Source organism: Canis lupus, chromosome 10 (genome assembly GCF_003254725.2).
Source record: "Canis lupus dingo isolate Sandy chromosome 10, ASM325472v2, whole genome shotgun sequence".
NCBI lineage: Eukaryota > Metazoa > Chordata > Mammalia > Carnivora > Canidae > Canis > Canis lupus.
Window position 1 is genome coordinate 38,915,543 of NC_064252.1, and position 21,538 is coordinate 38,937,080.

General features: G+C 43.9%; 3 protein-coding genes and 1 long non-coding RNA gene across 10 annotated transcripts in view; 2 read left to right on the forward strand and 2 right to left on the reverse strand.

Moving 5' to 3' along the window:
• Positions 1–702: 702 nt before the first annotated feature.
• On the reverse strand, positions 703–12,348 carry C10H2orf49 (chromosome 10 C2orf49 homolog). Of its 3 annotated transcripts, XM_025463066.3 has the most exons (5): positions 12,214–12,348; positions 9,776–9,942; positions 6,386–6,512; positions 6,137–6,259; positions 703–3,864 (listed from the first exon to the last, which is right to left on the reverse strand). In XM_025463066.3, the coding sequence occupies exons 1-5, from the start codon at positions 12,310–12,312 to the stop codon at positions 3,808–3,810; spliced, it is 573 nt and encodes a 190-aa protein (XP_025318851.1). In that variant the 5' UTR covers positions 12,313–12,348; the 3' UTR covers positions 703–3,807. The 3 variants fall into 3 exon arrangements, with proteins under 3 accessions (XP_025318851.1, XP_025318841.1, XP_048971348.1); XM_025463056.3 differs by having other exon boundaries at positions 6,137–6,512; XM_049115391.1 differs by lacking the exon at positions 703–3,864 and having other exon boundaries at positions 6,136–6,239.
• On the forward strand, positions 11,151–18,388 carry LOC112669726 (uncharacterized). 4 transcript variants are annotated; one of them, XR_004803055.2, is made up of 7 exons: positions 11,151–11,994; positions 12,189–13,320; positions 13,427–13,504; positions 14,223–14,279; positions 14,919–15,162; positions 16,313–16,376; positions 18,077–18,388. It is a non-coding gene; the product is annotated as an uncharacterized LOC112669726 (long non-coding RNA). The 4 variants fall into 4 exon arrangements; XR_003142478.3 differs by having other exon boundaries at positions 11,152–11,994; positions 12,189–13,504; XR_003142481.3 differs by lacking the exon at positions 13,427–13,504 and having other exon boundaries at positions 11,156–11,994; positions 12,189–12,845.
• Positions 18,389–19,001: 613 nt separating this feature from the next.
• TGFBRAP1 (transforming growth factor beta receptor associated protein 1) overlaps positions 19,002–21,538 on the forward strand; it is a 62,719-nt gene continuing 60,182 nt past the window's right edge. For both annotated transcript variants that reach the window (XM_025463087.3, XM_049115392.1), the window contains exon 1: positions 19,002–19,117. The gene's annotated coding sequence lies outside the window, so the exon portion shown is untranslated. The remainder of the gene's footprint in view (positions 19,118–21,538) is intronic.
• LOC112675268 (translation initiation factor IF-2-like) lies at positions 19,335–20,105 on the reverse strand. Its single transcript, XM_025471862.1, has one exon. The coding sequence runs from the start codon at positions 20,103–20,105 to the stop codon at positions 19,335–19,337; it is 771 nt and encodes a 256-aa protein (XP_025327647.1).

Sequence of the window (21,538 nt, forward strand, 5' to 3'; positions counted from 1 at the left end):
AAAATAAATTTTGTCTCTTCTGTCCAAATGGCCTTTTTTTTTTTTAAGATTTTATTCATTTACCCCTGAGAAACACACACAGAGAGAGGCAGGGACATAGGCAGAAGGAGAAGCAAGCTCTTTGCAAGGAGCATGATAAGAGGCTCAATCCCCAGACCTGGGATCACGCCCGAGCCGAAGGCAGGCGCTCAACTGCTGGAAGTGTAGAAAGTAAGGAAGTGCTCAGAAGAAACCACAATGGTGGTTGGACCCAGGTATCCCCATTTTGTTTTTTTTTTTAATTCAAGGTAGAAAGTAACCTGAAATGTTTCCAACGGTTAGAGTTTCAGTCTCCAAAATTAACATACCAGTTTAGAAGTTTACTTTTTAAAGACCACCTCAGACATGAATAAATAATCCTTTAACTGAACCTCTGGTTTGTTCCAGTTTATAAGAAAGCTTACTCAGGATAAAGTTTGAGGGACTTGTTTCCATGCATCAAAGCATAGTGGCAGTCAGCGTGGCAGTCCCTGTGGCATCAGGATATCCCAAATACTGGGCCACTCTGGCCCACCACCACTTCAAAAGGGCACCCTGAGATGTGGCCGGACAACTGGCATCAAGCCTGATCCCAATCAATCCTGGTACAGAAGGTTTTACTATAAAGCATAACACTTTCCCACCATATAGTTTGTTCAAATAAAATGAGATCAAGTCATTACAGAATGTTTTTCCACTTTATTTTTTTATGAATGACAGACCTACTCAGTAATTTTATTCCATTTATTAAATAAGGATAAAGCTACTTAAAAGACCTTTTACATACAAAAATGTACATTACAAGGTTAAACTTTCTGTACTGAATTACAAAACCTGCACAAGCATTTTAATAAAAGAGCACACTTAAAAACATTTTGACCATTTTGTAGCCTCTAAAAATTACTGAAGTGGCACAGTAGTAAATAGAGGAAGCTCTTACATACATATGATTTAAACTACTGGCAGTTTTACTTAATGTAAGTTTTTAAAAAGGTCATTGCTATTCAATGAGTCTCTACACCAGTTTTAGAATCCTCTCTCAAAACTTAAGTCAACCAAAATATTATTTCAAATAATAATTACAATTCTGAAGAATTTCAATACTAGCAAAAATATTATGGCCTCATAGTAGTAGTTGAACAACTTTCCAAAGTGCCTGGTAGCTGTCTAGATTAATAAAGCTATTTTGGTAAACTGTACTGCCTTTACAGCCACTGGGAAGCAATTTAGGGCCCTTGGTGCTGCAGGGGCTTGAGATTTCCAGAATTCACGCAGCAGTCTATGATCCCTCAAATACAGGACTGGGGGTCATCCTATCTTCACTCCTCAATGAATGCATAGGGCCAAGCATTATGAGATGCAAACCTAAGCCTGACGCTTAGGGTCTGCAGAAAGGAGGATGGAAAATGGAAGCAAAGAGTTAAAACATGGGAAAGGAGAGTAAGAAAAAGGAAAACGGGACAAAGAAGAAGGGGAAGAAAACGACAGGACCACCTGCCAATGACAGGAAGTGGTAAAGTGCCTGTAACTACACCTCGAAAGCCAGTCACTGACTCAAACCATTCATTTGCCTACCCCAATAATAAAAAAAAAAAGGGTGGCTCTGTTGGAATATGAAATCAATAGAAACAATATTAACCCATGTAAGTGAGTCAAGGGTATTCCAAAGTTGTTTGCCATTCAAATCAAGTCCTAAACTTTAAAGCACACCAAAGCAACCCTTCAAAACCTAAGATTCCCGACACGTGCTTCAGATTCCCATCATTCGGTAGGCTTCACTGCTTGGAGGAAGACATTTCAAGACAAGCTATATCTATACACCTTGAGAAGGCACAGTGCTCTAAGATGTTGCTATTATGTAATACACAGTACATGGTTTAGCACTTCTCCACATTTCAAACTCAAAATAGCTCAATAATATGCTTCTATATGAGCATTGATTCTGAATGTTCATAATATAAACTTCAATTTGAAGCAACAATGTTACACAGTTCAGCTGTTATTACCAACCTACTCTGTAAGTTAAATATACAAATTAAAAATTAATTTTATTGAGTAACTAGAAAGTTTCCATTGACTTAAAACTGTCAAATGGCTAACTCTCTCCTAACTAAGAGAGAAATGCAGGTGTAAGCAGAAGGGACAACTGAATTATCAAATATAATTTGTCATTCTACCCTAAAATCTGTACTTTGAAAATCTCCTCTAACATACAGTAATGTAGAAGGTGACAGCTGTCCTTCAACAGTATTACAGGTATCAGCCCTGCAGATAACTATGTATTCACTACTTTGCCATAACGTCAATGGCTTATGCAACACATACTGTATTCAATTTTGTCTTATCTGTACAGATTTATAGTTTGGATAAAGGCAGAATGGCTAGAAACTGTAGGGTTCTAGTTTTAGTACAGTACTTACCTGCCAGGCTGAATGAATTTTTTCTAAGGCTATTTAATAGCTGAACTAAAATACTTGCTTTAACAAACCAAAAGAAGAATGAGACTGCTGTAAAAAGTTAATGAAAAGGCGAACCCCCAATTTGAAGATCAGTCATATAAGGAGAAAAGTATGAAGTATCTATCCTCTGTACTTGCTTAGAAATACAAGGCAAAAAAGTGGACAGAGGAATGCATGGGTATAAGGTATACCCTATGTTCCCACGGATTTCCATTGTACAATTGGGATGGTAACACTGCTTTAACACGAACACAAAACCTCAGTGGATAATGTGCGTGTGACAGCCCTGTGGGAAGTTGCCCGTTAGCCCAGCAGGGAGCCCCATCCGGCTGGTACTCGCCTCCTACGCTGTCACTTTGTGGTGACTTCTGGCTTTACCATCTTCTCTTCTGTTTACACCAGGTCATATTAAGCTTCCAGCCTCAGCACTATCCCTCCTGGACTCTCTGAAATGCTGGAATTTCATCCCCCGCCCCGCCATTCTCTAAACCTTCTGCCATCAGGTACCACCTCGAATAGGACTATGTCACCTGAAGATCTTAAAAGTTTCTTTTAAGATCTTTTTGAAAAGATGAAGCTCCCAAGAAGGAGTGACACCTGAGCTCCCAGAGATCACAGACTGCTCATGATAATAGTGAGGACTGCTGCATGACAAAGACATCTAAAGGGTGGACCAGCTCTGAGACTAACCAGTCAACTCCTAACAGACCAATTCTGTTATGACTTCAAGGGAAGGAGCAGCAGCAAGCACTGAGTTCTCTTTTGATGTTTATGGGAAAGAGTAATGTAAGCACTTAAGAACAGCAATTTCATCTGTATATTCTGAATAGTTTATTGGCAGCACTACAAATATGCTTTTCTTGGTGAACCTTGAGAAGGAGTTTGGCAGTATTTACTAAAATACTGGGATAAACTGTTAAATTCTTTTGCTACGGAAACGAAATAAAAATTGTGAACTTCTAAAATATTTTGAATTTAAACAAAATCTCAAATTTCCCCAAACACTGAAACAGAGTAATGAAAATAATTCCTAAAATTCATCAGATGCTTTATATCAGACTTGCAGCTAATGACTGACTAGGATCAATATAAATGACTTACACTAAGCCATCTGTTTAAAAAGAAATTCTTTCCTAATCAGGGCACAAAAGGCAAAAATTTTAAAAAGGAAAAAAAAAAAAAGGAATGGGAAAGGAAGACTTTTTCAACCTAATTTTAAACCTCTTAAGAAAATTCCACAATAATCAGGATCTCTGTAAATACTGTCAATATATGTGAACTTGCTTGAAAAACTACAGTTAGTTATATTTACATTTTTGGAAACTTTCCTTCAGGGCCATGTAACATGCTGTATCTTCCTCTTTGCTTCTGGAGGCTTCAGGTTATTCTGAAAAGACATGAATAGAAATCAGTTTAAATCTGCAGAAATGCCAGAGGATAGCTTGAAATGAGCACTTAAAACCACCTGTTTACTACTAATATACAAATGGTAAATCACTGCTGCCATCTGGTGGGAGAAGATCATTAGGAGATTAAGGAAAAAAAGCAAGTCTCCCTTGCCACCCATTTTTTTTCAGCTGTGGTTCTCAAACCTTTGCATATTAGAATCACCCACAGTACTTACAAACACGCCCAGACCTGGGCCTTATCCCAGAACCAATTAAGTCAGAATCCACAGAAGGTAGCAGGGATGAGGCTCTGACTTCTGTCTGGGTTCTGTGGAAGCTCTTCCAGGTAATCCTAAAATGTATTCAGAATTGAAAACCACTGACAGCTCCAGACTTGCTTCCTCCCTGCCTACTCCACTGCCTTCCTCAAAATCTCACAGTCCAAGATCTTAATACTAGTAAATTTAGAGATAAAATAAAATCACATCTCTGAAAGAGTAAATTTTTTCTGAGTAGAAAGATGTGTTTTAAGAAAAAAAGATCCTCGAGACTCTTTATTATATTATTTGAGGTCTAAGTTCTTTTTCCTACTTTTTTTTTTCTGTCCTTCTCATTCTTATCTGTTTTTCCCACAAAAGTAACTGAAATAAGTAGGCAGCTCGGTGTCTTTAGAAGTTCATGCACTGAGGTCAAACAGGCCTATATTCTGCAGCCTGTCCACTTACTAACTCTTGAACCCTGGACAAGTTCGTTTAAACTGAGCTTCTAGGGAGCCTGGGTGGCTCAGTTGGTAGAGTGTCTGCCTTCGGCTCAGGTCATGATCTCGGAGTCCTGGCATCAAACTCCACATGGGGCTCCCTGCTCAGCGGGGAGTCTGCTTCTCCCTCTCCCTTTTCCCCCCACCCTTGTGCTCACTCTTTCATACAAACATACACGTGTGCGCGTGCATGCACCTAATAAACAAACAAATAAATGAATAAATAAAATTTTCAAAAAATTTAAAATGAACTTCTATTTCCTCATCTATTCAACAAGAAAAAGAACTGTGCTATGTCACAGGATGGCTGAAGCGATGAACTAATGTAAGAACAGCTGGTCATATTTACACTAGTTATCTTCTTTCTACTACTATTTTAGAATGTTTGACCTACTCTGAGTTTTCACCCCTTTGACACACAATTCAAAGAGCATAATAAAGACAAATGTGTGTGTCTGAATGTGTAGGTGCCCTCAAAATTCTTATGTTGAAACCTAATTCCCAACATGTAATTCTAGAATTAAGGGGAAGGGCCTTTGGCAGGTGCTTAAGACACAAAGGAGGCACTCTCATGAGTGGGCCCTTAAAAGAGACCTCAGACAGCTTACTTGCCCTTCTGCTACATGAAAAAAACAGTGGAAAACAGCCAACTATGAACCAGGAAGTGGGCCCTCATCGGACACTGAACCTGCCAGCACCTTGATTCTGGACTTCCCAGCCTCCAAAACTGTGAGAAATACATGTCTGTTGTGTAAGTCATCTAGTCAGTATTATTTTTTTGTTATAGCAGTCTAAATAGACTAAGACAAGAAATAAAGCCTGTAAAGCTGCTGGATGTTTAGAAATAATTTTCTGAGGAGCCTAGGGAAGAATCAAGTGTGTGTGTATACCATCTCATAAATTAAACTCTAAAATAATACATTACCAATCTGTACCAAATTTGCCAGTATATGAAATCGAAGCATCCAAATGCTTAATTAAAATACAGACCAACACAGTAGATTCCCCTAAACTTCCTATATCCCTCTAAGGATAGGTACATTTGAGGAAAAGGGGGAGGGGGGGCACTATAAATCCTGAACACTGTAGTGTGGTTTTAAGGTAAGTGTAAAACAGACACACTGAACGACAAGCTCTCAAATGCTACTTAATATGTGACCTTGGACAAATCACTTAACATTTTGAGCTCTACTAATAAAGGAATATATTTCTCTTTTAGTTCCAAAATGGTTAAAGGATTGAAATGAGAAAAATCTAGGAAAAGTGCCTAAGAGACGTGCTTTATACATTTTAAACAGAAATAAGTTGAGTAGACTTGATTAGCTTATCTTCATGGATTTTAGGATTTCAGGAGTCAACATGAGAAAGGACATGTAAGTCAGACCATTTCAGAGTTCAAGAACTGCCTATGGCCTGGCTTGCCCAGCCCGCCCCGCCCACCCTGGCTACAGGAGGCCCACGCACTTAGAACCTTCATCCCGCTCTTACTAGCACAGAAGCCACCCCACACTTACCACAGCCTCAGCTTCTTCTTTAGGGGCAGCTCGCTTTAACTTCACGGGAGTAGCTCCAACAGGGGACAAAGGTGGGGACTTCACAGGACCCAAAGGACTTTTCCTATGCGTTAAGTCATGGTTCTGTTTAGTGTCATTATTATTGTGTTCCATTTTATTGTTCATAGGCAAATTGGAAGACAGAATTAGGGGTGAAACATTTGAAGAGGAATTTGACAATTTTCGAAAGGCATTACTGGTAAAGCTTGCCTGAGGAGGAGGCCTGAGTCGATCATTATCTCCATTCTCTGTCTTTCTCACTTTGATGCTTGTACTTGTTGAACTTCCATCAAACACAATAAGAGGTCTTTTCCTTAACCCATCTACAGTGCTAGTCCTGAAATCAAAGAGACATATTCTTGAAAAATACCATCTGCAATGGCAAACCTTTGCAGGAACTCAAAGCTAAAACAACGACCAAAAATATTTATCGGTAAGACTAATCTATTTTAAGTAGGACCCCTGGGAATGAAGTTTTCTATTATCACCCTAAATGAAATGATCAATTTTCTAATGCTTGAAAGTTTACAATATTTATTGACAAGAAACATAAGTTAGCTGTAATGTACACACAAGATACAGGTATTTTTAAAACATCAACCACTTAACCCTAGAACTTAAAGAAGATTCCCTGGTGATTAAAAAAAAAAAAAAAAAAAAATTCAGTTTTAAAAATCACCCTACCCCACCTAATTGATAAGATTATCTTGACTATGTAATAATTATTATTTAAAAAGAATAATGAACTATAAAATTACAGCAAGAGTACCTCAGTAGCTGTCTACAAACAGTGAGAACATTCTATTAATCAAAGGTTTCTAAAGCCAAGACGCTTTCTAAATTATAACTATAATATTTGTGTAATTTTGATTTTAAAATTTGGCAAATCTTGATGTTTAGCTTCTGAAAACCTAATTTCCACTCTGAATGATAAAGATTAAGTAATAAAAGCATTCATTTGTCCATTATCCACTATATCTCAAGTGAAATAACAAATTTATGGGGAAAAAAAACCTTTTAATTAAACATGTAAAAGAATTTGAGCAGCTAGTTATTAGGAAGAACACTTCCGCCTTGCTACTCAAAGTGTGGTGGATGGACCAACAGCATAAGCATCACCTTGCGAGCCTGTTAAGAAATGCAGAATCTGGGGCCTTAACCTGTACTGATCTGAATCTGAATTTTAACCAGATTCTAGGTGATTGGCTAAATTCACTAATTCTTAGGTCACTGATGATCATCATCTGTTTGTGTTCCTACATAGAGAACTCAAAATAAGTTTCCTGCATATCCACTGCTGCTGCAGAATGGAAACAGAGGGCTCATCAGAGAAAACAGGGCTCATCAGCTTGTGAGAGTTCAACTGAAGATCCCAGAGGCATGCTGAAGTTTGAGAAGCACTGCACTGTTGATCTGGGCCTAGCTCTGTGTGACCTGGGGAACATCACAACATTTCTCTGGAGCTCATTTCCTCCACAGAAAAATAAGCAATTCAACAATACCTGGATCTCTTAGATCCTTCCAGCTTTAATGTTCTGATTCAAGAGTCAAATTTGTGACTTTTTTTTTTTTTACAAAGTCACAATCCCTTCCAAAAGGATATTGAGGGACTTAAAGGATCATTTGAAGTAACAGTATTGAAAGCTTTGCTTAGGACAATATGCCTGAATGCGCAGATCAAGAAGAAAATACTTTCTTATTAAGAATCAACAAAAATAAGAGGTGCCTGGGTGGCACAGCTCGTTAAGCAGACAACTCATGATTTCGGCTCAGGTCATGATCTCAGGATCCTGGGACAGAGCCCTATAGTGGGCTCTGGGCTCTGCACTCAGCACAGGGTCTGCTTCAGGATTCTCTCCCTCTCTCTCCCTCTCCTCCTCCCGCTTACTCATGCTCTCTAAAATAAACACATAAATCTTTTCCAAAAAAAAAAAAAAATGACTCAACAAAAGTAAATTGAAGATATGTTTGGCCTAATCTATAGATTTACAAAAGCTAACACTAATATGTAGCCTGTACCAACATATAACCATCAAGCTAAAATGAAACTCAACCTGAATTGAATGTGTCCCTGATCAAAAGAAAGACTATTCCTTTTCCAAAAAACTAAGAGCACGCATGTTATATTCTTCAACTGTTTTCATACTTGGAGAATACTCTATCAATAATGACTCTTTGTAACTAGAGATTAACACCCCTCATCAACTCAGAGCTAGCATTCTCCTTCACCCTCAGCCCTCATTCCACCTTCTCCCACAATCACTGACGATAATAGTACCTTACAAAGAGAAAGCTCTAAAAATGAATTCAGTAATTAATCCATAGCACCCACTTGTGATAAAATAGATATAGGAAAAGAAATAACTCACTTTGTCTTCATTAAACTATCACTATCAAAGAAGTGTAACCTTCTTTTATTTATTTTTTTTTGTATTTTTTTTTTTAAGATCTTATTTATTTATTTCTGAGAGACACACAGAGAGAGAGAGAGAGAGAGAGGCAGAGACACAGGCAGAGGGAGAAGCAGGCTCCATACAGGGAGCCTGACGCGGGACTCGATCCCGGGTCTCCAGGATCATGCCCTGGGCTGAAGGCAGCACTAAACCGCTGAGCCACCCGGGCTGCCCTGTAACCTTCCTTTAAAAAGGAAATTCATTTGCTTGTGGTTTTATGAAAAACTTCTTGAAATTTAAAAATTTCAGTGTCCTTGAAGCAATACCACAGCTCCTTCATTTCTGTATTATTCAAAGACCTTAAAATCTTATTTGACTTCACTTTTTTCTCACAACTCAGCAAATCTTGGCTCTACCTCCAAAATACATCCAAGACTCCAACCACTTCTTATGAAGTTCACGACTTTAGTCGAAGTCACCATCTATGAAGTTACCATATCCATTGCCTGGATCACAGTATAGCCTCCTGACTGACTTCCCTGTTCCCCTCCCCACATCTTAAATCACTTCTCAGTACAGCAGCCAGAGTGATGCTGTGAAAATGCGTATCAGATGGTGTCATCACTCTGCTCAAAATCCTTCAATGGCTTCTTATCTCAGAGCAAAGCCAAAGTTCTTATAACTTACAAAGCTTTACGCGATCTAACCAACAAGCTCCCCTACTTACCTCCAATAAGGCTCTTTACTCTCCCCTTGATTCTCTCTACTTTAGCCTTGATGGCCTCTTTATTGTTCTTAGTTTATGATGGGCACACTCCTGACCCAGACTCTCGTAGTCTGTTTCGAATGCTAGCTTGCACTCTACCTTCTACAGGTTTCTCTCCTGACATGTCATTTCTCAGTGAGGTTGCTCCTGGCCAGTGTACCTAAAACGGTACTCTCTCTCCATTTTACTTTTCTCCTTAGCACTTGTCACTATGTAACACAGCATATGTTCTACCTAATTTTTTAAATTATGTTTCTCCCAATTAAAATAAGAGCAGGGAATTCTGTCAGTTTCACTCATGCTATAAGCACAGTGCCTGGTGCTTAATAGTTATTGAGTAAACAAATGTTTCTTACCTAAGTTTACCTGGAGGAAAAAAAAAAAAAGAAAAGCGAAGTTGTTAAGTCATGTAAGATAAAAACCAGAACCGCTAAGAAGTACCTTCTAGTCTCGTTTTTCATCTCATGTTGCTCTCTTTTCTTTTCCATCATTTTCCCCCATCTATTCTTTGGCAACTCTCTCTGAGGCAACGGTATTGCGTGCTGAACATAAAGATCAGTGAGATTGTCTTTGTTTATTCTTATGTCATTTTCAACAGCTATGTTCTTCTGTGGAAAAGAAAAGTAATTTCAAAATAGCATTCTTCATGGTAATTACTACCTACCTAACAGGGTAGAACATTTCTGCTTAAGTAACAAACTTCATGAAGTTTAATAATGATGTAATTTGCAATTTATTTACCATCATAAAATTTAAGCTGTATAACTTATTTACTTAGAATTTATAACACAAGATTATAATACATAAAATTTAATGTAACACAACTCATAATTTATAATTTTTTTTATAATTATTACATATTTACTATAATTATAGAATTTGTTATTTAAGCCTGTTATTTAAGTCATACAGGTACTTTTTTTTTTTTTTTAAGATTTTATTTATTCATGAGAGACACAGAGAGAGAGAGAGAGAGAGACAGACACAGGCAGTGGGAGAAGCAGGCTCCATGCAGGGAGCCCGACGTGGGGCTTGATCCCAGGTCTCCAGGATCAGGCCCTGGACTGACGGCAGTGCTAAACCACTGCGCCACCCGGGCTGCCCTCATATAGGGACTTATAGGGACTTTACTATACTGCAGACCCACAGAGTATACTGTAAGTATTATAGAGTTACGCTCTGCAAATATTAGGCTCAGCCTCATCTTAAAAGACAATGGTCACATGATCCCAGTGTGACAAGGACTGCAGTCCACCACAGGTCAGTCAGCATACCAGGCATGGAGACCATTTACAGTAGCATCTCTTAGTCTATGAAGTAAACTGAAGATGGGAGACTGCCTGGAGAAATCAACGCCGCCCCCCCCCCCCCACCCAAAGGCGACAACAATCACTACATGCTGAGTTACACAGTGTGTTACTCTCATGATCAAAGTAGTGGGCTGCAGGTCTCACCCTGTATTTTGTTTCCCATGTCTCCCTAAAAATGCTTCTTAAATTGGAGTCAACAACCAAGATTTCAAATGGCCCTACAGATGGACACTGCAGTCCCCTTACTGATGCCTGTTTTGGTAACAGTGCATCATGTTGTCACCAGTCCTTTCAAGTAGCTTCCAGTCACTGTCCAACCACCCATCTAAACTGCCTCATTCTTCCTCACTTTTCAATTTCCTCTCAACATCATGGAAAATGTGGCAAAAGGAAAAGGAGTAGTTATGGATAGAGAGTTTGGATTCAGGAAGAAAAATGAGGATACACGCTTCATCTGCAATTCAGAAAGGCCTGGGAACATTGGTGTTCAGTATAAATGGCAAAACAAGCCCAATCTGTGTCCTCTGATAACCTTATTACCCCGATTACTTTTTTCTTCAATATTTAAAAGCACAAATATTACTTTTCTCTCTTATACCTGACCACCCTTTGTTATCAGTTTTCACCCTCTACTCGCTCAGAGATACGGAAAAACCCAGGAGACTGTCTTGGATAACATTCCCAGAGGATTCCCCGGCACCTTAGTTTGGGCAGCACTGCTCCAGGGGCGGTGCTCAAGCTATGAGCTAACAGCAGGAACTTGCTGAAAATGTCCACTCTTAGGACACACCCCGGACCTCCCGAATCCGACACTGTGGGGGTGGAGCCCGGTAATCCGTGTTCTAACAGGCCCTGGCGGGGGGGCGGGGAATGCACCTAAAAAGCGTGAGAACCGTGTTTGAAAGGTTAAGTCCCGTCAATAAATACACTCAGCAGGGCTTGAGGAAATCTGAGTACTGAGGGGCAAACAAGGAAAGCAACAAAACGTGATATTTCAAGCCACTTTCAGCAATTCTCTACCACTCATATTCATCACTTTCCTGGCCCTATTTTTTGTTGACTATCTCAGGCCATATTTCATTAGCTCGAAAAGAAGAAATGCTGCCGTGAGGGCCAGGGGTCCCGAGTTCTCCTGCCTGCACCACGTAGCGACCTTTGAAATAAGTCGCTTCACTTCTCCGAGGCTGAGTTTCGTCTTTAACGAGGTGAGAGATGAACAAAGGGCGATTCCAGCCCTGACAGGCCCTGACCACCGCCCTTCATTTCTACTTCGATTCCCCCCTCACCCCCGCTGGGGGCCGCAGGGGTCGCCTACGGTTCCTCCGTCGGAGCCATCAAAGACCCAAAAAGGTAAGTCCTCCTTCCGAGGAATTCCTGATATTCCAAACACGTGTCTTCCCGGACCGGGGTGTGAGGAGACGCGGTCAGCCCGCGTGGAGTCGTCAGAGACACACACCGGGCGGGAGGGGCGCCGGCGGCGGGCGTGTCCGCTCCCACGGAGGGTTACCCGGGCCGGCTCAAGTCCGGATCCCGCTCCCAAACAGGCCCACCCCGACCGGCGCACCCGACCTGCTCCAGGGTGAGGAGAAGAAACTCCTGAGACAGCAGCTCCGGGTGCAGCAGCAGCTCCGAATCCGTGCAGCTGCGACCGCCCACATCCCCCGCCATCGTCGTCGCCAGGAGACCCCGGCCAGCTACCCACAAGGCTCCACGAAGGAAGCGTCCCGGAAGTGACGTCACGCTCGGGGCCTTGCACGTGACGTCATCCCGGGTGCGCCGCGCGCCCCGCTCCGCCTCTGGTGGCTTGCAGGGGTGCTGGGAGAGATCTGGCGGAGGGGAGACTCCCGGGGCCGAAAGAAGTGGAAGGGACTTCTGCAGAGGGAACTGATTGGCGTTTGACGTCTTGCAAGAAGGGACGGGAAAAACGAAGTTCCCGGAGCGGGCCACGGTTGGGCGCGCTTCCTGTGACGTCCAATGGCAGAGGCCAAAGGGATTCCTAAAAACAGTCTCGCGGGAAAGCAGCGGGGCGGCCGGGAAGTCCGTTGACCTAAATATGGCGCCGCTCGTGGCTGCCGTCGTTTTGGTTCCTTTTCAACCTACTTCCCTTAAACCTTTTTCAGTAGGATGATGTAAGGCCAGATACCTTAATTCCTTGTAAGCCCATGGCTCCGCACATCGTAGGTGCTCAAGAATTCTCTGAAGTAATACTCCGAATAAACTTGCTCACGTGTGAAAATAATAAATTTGCTAGACGTTTACGGTGGGCCAGGTACTGGGTTCTCCTCAGAAGAGCCCTGCGACGTATGTGTTAGGAGAGTGCTCCTCTTCCAGGCAGGGAAACCGAGACCTAGGGTCGTTCGCTGAGAATAGGGAGTGAGGAGGTGGCAAGGCGGGCGCTCAAGTTCACTGCACTTACAACTACGCTCCAAGAAGTCTCTTCTACTTGTTTTTCATCTTTTGTGCAAGACTGATAACATCCCAAAACATTAAGCACATCTAAAACTTGCGGAAGTGTTCTAAGTGCTGTTTGCATCTTCTATGATGTGTCATTTTATTGGACATTACTGCTTTAAGACACAGGAATGACTCTGAGGATGCTAAAAGATAAACCTTGAAAAAAAAATTGGGAAATAAGTGAGATGCTAAATCAAAAAGATAAAGGAAAGCTGAGGACAGGTGTTTTTGCAATTTTTCTTCATCATTTATGTAGACGATACTTTATCTAGAAATTGAATTTCGGAGCTGGGCAGAAACTTAAGTTAGGCCACTTCTTTCATTTTAGTGTCGAGGAAGCTGACCTGAAGGACATTGGAATGACTTGCCCAAACTAGAACAGAGTTTTAGAGCCTAGCTGAGGCAGGTATTTGGATGTTCTAATCTGGGGTTAAGTGTATTAACTTCAGGGTATTAGGATGGTAGTATTTTATATCTAAAGTCTGATTACATTTTCATGACAATAGTGAAATTAGTATTCTCATTTCCTTTGCCGGAAGGCACGTTGTTTTAATGGCAAAAGCAGTTCTCTTGGAAGAAGCCTGGGCTTGAAAACTAGACCTTAGTTCAAATTTTGTTCGGCTGCAAAACAAGACCTTGAGTCCCTCAGCCTCAATCTTATCAGAAAAAAAATGCTGTGCTAACATCTGTGAAGAATTATCAAAGGAGTACAGATTATATAACTTGCTTGGCACAGAGCAGATGCTTATTAACCGGTAGCTGGTTTTTAGAAAGCATTCAACTATAATTAAGTCTAGAGAAGTGCAGAAAGCGCAGGCTTTGGGTGGCTCCAGCACTCACCTAGCACAAATATGTCCTGTCTCCCCACTGCAGTGTGCTCAGTTGTGAAGTGGACATTTTAGGGCCATCCTACAGTGTTGTGAGGTTGGAACTAGAGTTTGTAAAGTGCCTCCTCTGTTGCCACTACCTGGAGATAGTGACAGGTAGTCAGTAACAGCCTCCTGACCGTCATCAAAGGAGGCAAGTGGCAGGATGGTGGTGTGGGTGGGGAAAAATGAGTTGAAGACTCTGAAAGTATGATTATACATCCTTGCTGTGTGATCTTTTTCCTTGTGGTTTTCTAGACCAATCGCCTCACCTAAAGCCCCAAGCTTCTTATCAGCAAAAATGTTTTGTGACAGGTAAGCTCTGTCTAGTTTTCTTAATTTCCCAGAAGTACTTCTCTGCTTTAAAACTAAATCCGTTAAGATATTTCCAGTTGCCTCTGAACCAAAAATCTCTAGACGGAGCATTCCCTGGGGCAGGAAAAAAACATCAAGATTCAGAGAAGAGGCAGTAGAATGAGATTGTAATACTCCGCAAAGGAGAGACTATTTGGTAAAGCCTGCCCCTGCTCCATCCTGGGCAGAGCCTGGGAGAGTGGAGGCTCAGAGAACTTGTGGTCAGGTGATTGGCTTTAATCGGAGTCCTGGTGTAGGAAGTTGGATTGGGGGAGAATTTGCATTTCTAACAAATTCTGAGGTGATGTTTCAAATATATCTAGACAGGGGATCCCTGGGTGGTGCAGCGGTTTAGCGCCTGCCTTTGGCCCAGGGCGCGATCCTGGAGACCCGGGATCGAATCCCACGTCGGGCTCCCGGTGCATGGAGCCTGCTTCTCTCTCTGCCTGTGTCTCTGCCTCTCTCTCTCTCTCTCTCTCTCTCTCTCTCTCTCTCTCTGTGTGACTATCATAAATAAAAAAAAAATTAAAAAAACAAAAACAAAAACAAATATATCTAGACAGAAGGGCCATCTCACACGAGATTCTGTCCCCATCACAGGGCAAGGAAGACAGACATTCCCCGACCCTCAAGCCAGGCTGTCACCTTGATTGGAAGAACCAGGCCTCTCAGCACCAAAACCATGAGACAGAACACCAAACACCAGAGTGGACAAGGAACATCTCCAAACCCCTGTGGGGGACCAGTGATGCTAGGACCTGAATATCCTGCTTCCCATCTTGGCTCTTCAGAAATTCCCCGACCCAATTAACACAGCCCTGGGGAAGAGACAAGGCTTCCATTGGTGAGATTATTGTCACTGCAGCTGGGTGGAGGCTTGAAAAAGAAATAATTCATAACTGAGAAATAACTTTTTCTCAGTTATAGAAAAAAGTCTTTTTGTTAATACATTTCAGAAGTTCATTCCTGCTACGCTGTTATCTGTGAGCATTCTATAGTAACCAACAATTTTTAAGATCATGAGGTTTCATTCTTTAACATTTTTATTTGGTGTCTATCGTTGACAAAAACAAACTGAGGTGTACCAACAAACACTGCCATGCCTGGCATCATTACCTCACAGGGTTGTGAGTTCCTGTAGGATGGGGTCCGTACATTCCCTTTGACTCTCCCACCTGGTCAGTAGCACACACGATGCTTACATTTAGTAAGTACACAATAAATGTTGAATGAGTGAATCACGAATGAAATACGTACCAAAAATTTTAAGTGTTGATTCTTCTTATTGGTAGCATGATATTTAAGATACTTGTTACAAATATTTTGTATTTGGAACCACTGTTCAGCTTTGAGTTCCAAATAACTACTTTCAGTACCATAATAGTAATTAATGGTGATATTTTTATTGTCCTTTCTTATTCCTTTCATGATCAGATCATAATAAAGATGCATTCAGAGACTTCAACTACTCATCCCATAGATCACCCCTTCATGAGCTCCTTGAAACAGTGTTTAGTCTTTGGTTTCTCGGCACCCAGTGCAGTGCCTTGCACACAGTATAAGACCAATAATGCACTGAATGAATAGGAGCAAAAAGCTTTCCAAATTCTCAGGCACTTCCTAACTGAGCTTTCCTATGACCAAACTTCTAGAGCATGTTATTTATTTATTTATTTATTTATTTATTTATTTATTTATTTATTTATTTATTTTTGCCTTAGTGTCTGATTAGGTAGGTCGGTATTTCTTCCACATATTCCACTAAATCACGGGTTCTCAAAATCGAGTATTAGAGTCACATGGAGAAATTATGAAAAACTTTGCTGGGCCCCACCCCATAGTTTCTGATTTAGGAAGTTTGGAGTAGGGACATGGGAATTTGCATTTGCAGGTTCTGAGCTGATGTTGATACTGTTGATTACTGACCATACTTTATAAAGCACTGCACTAAATTAAGCTGTTTGAGGGCAGGAGCTGTGTCTTTCTCATTTCAGGATCCCCAGCAGCCTCTGCCATAGTACCTGGTACATAGGAGTAGCTACTGGATCTAGATTGCAGGTAAATGAATATATGTACATATATAGTTAAATCAGCTAATACACATGAAAGCTCTTAAAACATGGCATATAGTGAGTTAAATTTGCTTTAAAAAATTACAAATGTAACCTTTCTTTGCTTAACTTCACCTTCTAAAATGATATCCAAACATTCAAAAGGTGTCTTAACAAGGATATATGTTATCCTTGTTTATAATCGAGAGTTTATAAATGAGAGTAACAGAATCTTAGTATTAAAAACCTGTTTTAAAGATGACCTGGTTTATTAATATTGAGCATCAGGAATTTTCAAAATTGGTTGTGTGCTTCCTAAATGCAGATAGACACAGCAAGAACATGGTAGACACACTCGTTGCCCTCAGGAGCTTACAGCCAGTGAGGAAGGAAGGAGCCAGAGGAAGTGTGAGGAGGTGGAAGTAGAGGAAATTGAGTTTGGGGAACAGTTAGCAACTATGAAAGGATTCACTGGTATCAATTCAACTCCTAATCATCATTAATCTGTTAGAACTCCTCTTTTGCACATTCTTTAAAATACTCTTAAAATGTTTAGTATGGGCCCAAGGGATATTTACTAAATATTAATAAATGAAGTTAAAAATGTCTTTGAAAAACATGACTTTGATAGTTCTTCTTCAGTGTAACCAAATAAAACAACAGGAGGAATTTAGAATTAGCCTGATGCAGATATTTGCATGTTTATGGAATAGTTACTTACATGGTGTCATATGTGATACAGGCTTCTCAGAAAGTTCCAGGAAGAAAAAAATGTTTCTAGGTGGAATAGTGTGCACATGTGGAACTTGCCATTTTAAGAATCCTATGGTAAATCCTTTCACAAAGGAAATAATTATTTCTGAATTACCCCTTTCCCCTCTTTTTTGTTAATATACATTTTTTACTTCTAGACTGTTTAAAGCAGAACACAAATGCTCTATCAATTAAATTCACTGTGCTGAATTCTGTATTCTTATTCCTGCTCTATTCTTACCACCATGGATTTTGGGACAAATCATTCAGTTTTCTTTGCCTCAGTCAACTCACCTATAAAATGGAGACATTACTAATGTCCACTTCATAAGGATATGGCAAGGCTCAAATGAGATCATTTCTGTAAGCCCAATGTTGGGCATTTAGGAGATTGTCACCTCTGCAAGCAGTTTTGTGCAGCTCTCCATCTGATGATACAGTAGAGCACTAAAATGAAAGACCACAAATTCTAGGCCCAGCTCTGTCAGTGATTAGCTGATGACCACTCACATGTTCTCCCTGAGCCTGGGCAAAATGAGACTGGGCTGGATTTGCTTGCGTGCCTTTCTGCTCCTTGGCTCTGCTGGCTGCTGGCCTCCTTAGACTTGAGTCCTTTCACTGAGCTAGGCCTCGAAGTGCGACTGCTAGTCATAGCTCTCTACACTTTGGGAAACCAGTTCCCAGTCAGAGGTTAAGCTGGTTCCACTGGGCAGAACTGAAGCACTGTTTGGGGGTAGGTCATGTGTGTGGCCATGAACTCACGGGGTGGGGGTGGGGGTTGGTTGGGGGGGTGAAGGACAAGCCACACAAGAAGATTGCTTCTTGATGGTTATTTCCTTCATTTACCTTTGTCGTAGTGGTGGGGGTGTCACTTGTTCTCCCTTTGAAACAAGACCACAGAGTAGAATGCAGTGTGTTTGCCTCCTGGTTCAGGATAATATCTTTGTTTTACAGTCCCTGCGGGGCCAGAAGAAAGCTGAGGCCATCTGTCACGTCACTGGTGGATTCTAAAGTCAGGGAAAACCATTGAGAAAATGTGCCTTTTCTATGCTAATAATTGAATGCTGACCACGATGGAGGGAGCTTCCTAATTGTTTCATCTCAACATTGGATTTGGACTATATATTGAAGAGACAGGTTCATGGATTTCTGGTACCCCAGGATTCTTCACTGTGGCTGGTGACACAGAGGAACAGGTACTGATAGGCTTTAGTAAAAAGAGTGGGTAAGATAGACCCAGGACTCCCTTTTAAAATAAACACGTCATTCAAATATACAGCTCTCTCTGGGGATTCCTTTCCGGATTCGCTGGGCCAGCGGTCGGCCTGGGGCTGGTGGGCCTGGGGGTGGGCGGCGGCCGCCCCACCGGACATTTCAGCCCCACCGTGAGCACCACGAGCGAGTCAACCCTGCAAGCCCCACTTTGTGAGACGGCAGCGTGGTCAGGCTTTTCCCGGACTGGTTGGCTGGTTCATTCATTCATCCAGCAGGGATTCCCGAGAGCCCGCACTGCCCAGCGCTGCGTCGGGTTGGAAATTGGGGGTGAACAGACCAGGCGGGGCCCGTGCGCTCCTGAAGCTGTGCGCGCCGGCTGGGGAGCAGCCACGCCGTGCAGGCGACGCTGTAGGTGCTCTACACGGCCCCGCGGCGGGCCGGCGGGGGAAGAAACTGAGGCCGGGGCGCAGGCGGGGCGCAGGCGGGGCTCGGGGGGCTCCGGGAGCGCAGGCGGGGCTCGGGGGGCTCCCGGGGCGGCGGGGCGCAGGCGGGGCTTGGGGGGCTCCCGGGGCGGCGGGGCGCAGGCCCGGCTGGACTGCGCGGGGCCCGCCGCTCCCGCCCTCCGCGGGCCCACGTGACGGGAAGCGGCGGCGGCGGCGGCGGCGGCGGCGGCGGCGGGGCCGGGCCAGCCCAGGAGCGGCGGGCCGGGAGCGGCGGGCGGCGCGGGGCCCCAGGCCGCAGGGCCGCGCGGGACGGCGGAGGGCGGCGGGCGCCGCGCGGGTGAGTGCGGGGGGCGGTGGCGGGGCCGGGCGGGGCGCGGGGGGCGCGGGGGGCGGCGAGGGAGGGGCGCCTGGGGTGGGGGCGGGGCGCGGCCGGCAGGTGTGTCGGCGGGGGCGGGGGGCTCGTTGGCGAGGGCAAGTGTGCACGTGCGCGTGGCTGGGACAGGTGCGCCCGCGCGGGAGTCAGCGGGGGCGGAGGGTGCGGGGCGTGTGCGAGCTTAGGGCCGGCGAGGCGGGGAAGACCCAGCCCCCGGTTTGGGGGAGGCTTTCGGTTTTCTGGGGGGAGGAGCCCCGGACTCCGCCCCTGCGCCCGGAGCCCCGCCGCCCCGTGTCAGGACTGGTTCTGTCGCTGGAGCTCCTGGGATTTCAGAGTTGAGATTCCGGGTCACGGTGGGGCCCGAGTCGTGGCCCCCGAACTGGGGGACAGGGCAGGGGTGTGGGGCGGAGGAGGAGCGCGGCTTCGGGCCCTGGAATCTTCCTTTCCGCGGCCTCCTGGTGCAGGTGCGAGTCGGGCGCTCCCGCTCGCCTCCTGGGTGTTGCATGGGTCCGACTCTAAAGACGGGCGCTGTGCTCCCCGCTTGTTTGCACCTGCCGTTGCTTCTGCCCCGGGCTGTTGGGCGATCTTCAGACCCCCCCCGCCCCCCCCGCTGGCTGCCGGGAACGGGGGTGCACGCCGCTGCTTGCCAGTGGCCTGCGTGGGGCGCTGGGGTCGGAACCTGTCGGAGCGGGTCGAATCCCTGACCGAGCGCCCGTGGGTAGGCGCCCGCCCATCCGAGGTGAGGGCCGGCCGCCGCCTGCGTGCCTCCAGCCGCGCGGGAAGGCAGTGGCCGAAGCGCTGAGGAGGGCGTGCGCAGGGCGCGCTGGCTGACCTGTCGGGGCCCCCTCCCGGTGGGCTCCCTCGCCCTCCCTCTGTCCGGCCCAGGAAGCTCCCGGCCTGTGGGCCTGTGGTCGGATAGGAAGGAACTCGGGGCTGGCTGCTTCCTCTGCATTTCTGCCAGCCCAGCAGATTCAGCGGTCCTCGAAGTGGCGTCTTTGATGCGTGCCACCAGAAAGAGCACCGACCAGAATCCCTTGGAATTCTCCGCAACGTGCCTTCCCGGGCTCCAGTTCCTCTGTCTAAGGGGGACAGTGCTGCTCCGCGTGGAGCTCAGGGTCCACACCCTGCCCCTGCCGCCTCCTAACTGTGAGCCTTGGGCCTTCTACTGGATGCTCTGCGTTCCGATTTCCCCCATCAAAGTAGTGGAAAGATGCACGTGTTCCAGTAAGAAAATGTGCATTTGGCGCAGGGCCTGGGACTTAGTAGGCGCTCGGTAGATTTTTAATAAATGTAAATGAGAATATAGTGCTGTATCCCAGCTCTGAAAAATCAGTAGTTTTATGCTCTGAGAAATTGCTAACTTAATGAATATTTTGCTCTGCAGTTAGACTGTTTGGGTTCAGGGTTTCAATTTGCTGTACACATCACAGCGTACATTTTACAAAAAAATCGTGTGAGAGGTGTGGCAGTCCCCCTCACCCTCAGATCCCTTGCCTTTTCTCCTCTGCTCAGGACTGTGAAGAGCAGCCCTTGGTCCAAGAGCTTCTTCCTCTAGTTTTAAAAGCACAGAGCTCACAATTTTAAAAACGCTAAATTTTCTAGGCCTGATTGGCAGCTAGCATTTCTGATCAGGGAGAAAGGGAAAAAAAAAGTGAGTATTATAATTTCTTCCTTCACACTAATATTAAAAAAATGTGTGATCCTTTAAGAAAACTTGAGGAACTTTTCCTTACTGGGTTAAGCATCTTCATCTTGGTCTGAATCCAGTCCTCATTAGAAATACATTAATCATTTGTGGCGGCCAGGTGTTTGGATACTGCTGGAATAATTTGGCTGGGGCTCTACAACTCATCTCCTCTGTGGCAAACCTGACCTGTTTTTCTTTATTAAAAAACATGTAACTACTAAATGAACGTAGAAGTAACAAGTTAATTCGGGGCTGCCCCAGACAAGCTTGAGTGTTTCACCCAAAAGAACAGGAGCACTCATTGAGTATGTTGTGAAATCTTGCAGATAATTGGAAAGCAAGATCTTTTCTCGATCGTCAAGTAACTGCTATTGAGGAAATCAAAGACTCAAAAAAAATACCGAATGTAAAGTAAGACCATTGCCTAGCTTCCAGCAGGCACTGGGTAATTCTTTGTAGCTCTTTGAAGGTCCAGTATTGAGGAGATGCTCTAAAGGAGATGCCCTTAAGACCCAAGCCCCACTCTGGTCCTCTTCTGCTCTTCTTTCACTTCCCAAATCCCTTTAGTTATAACTGTTGACAGTAATATTCTAGGATATATGTGATATATACATGCATAGACATAACATGTACATACATGTGTGTGTTTGTACCTGTATACCTAAATGTTTATATATACCTAGGATATGTACACATAT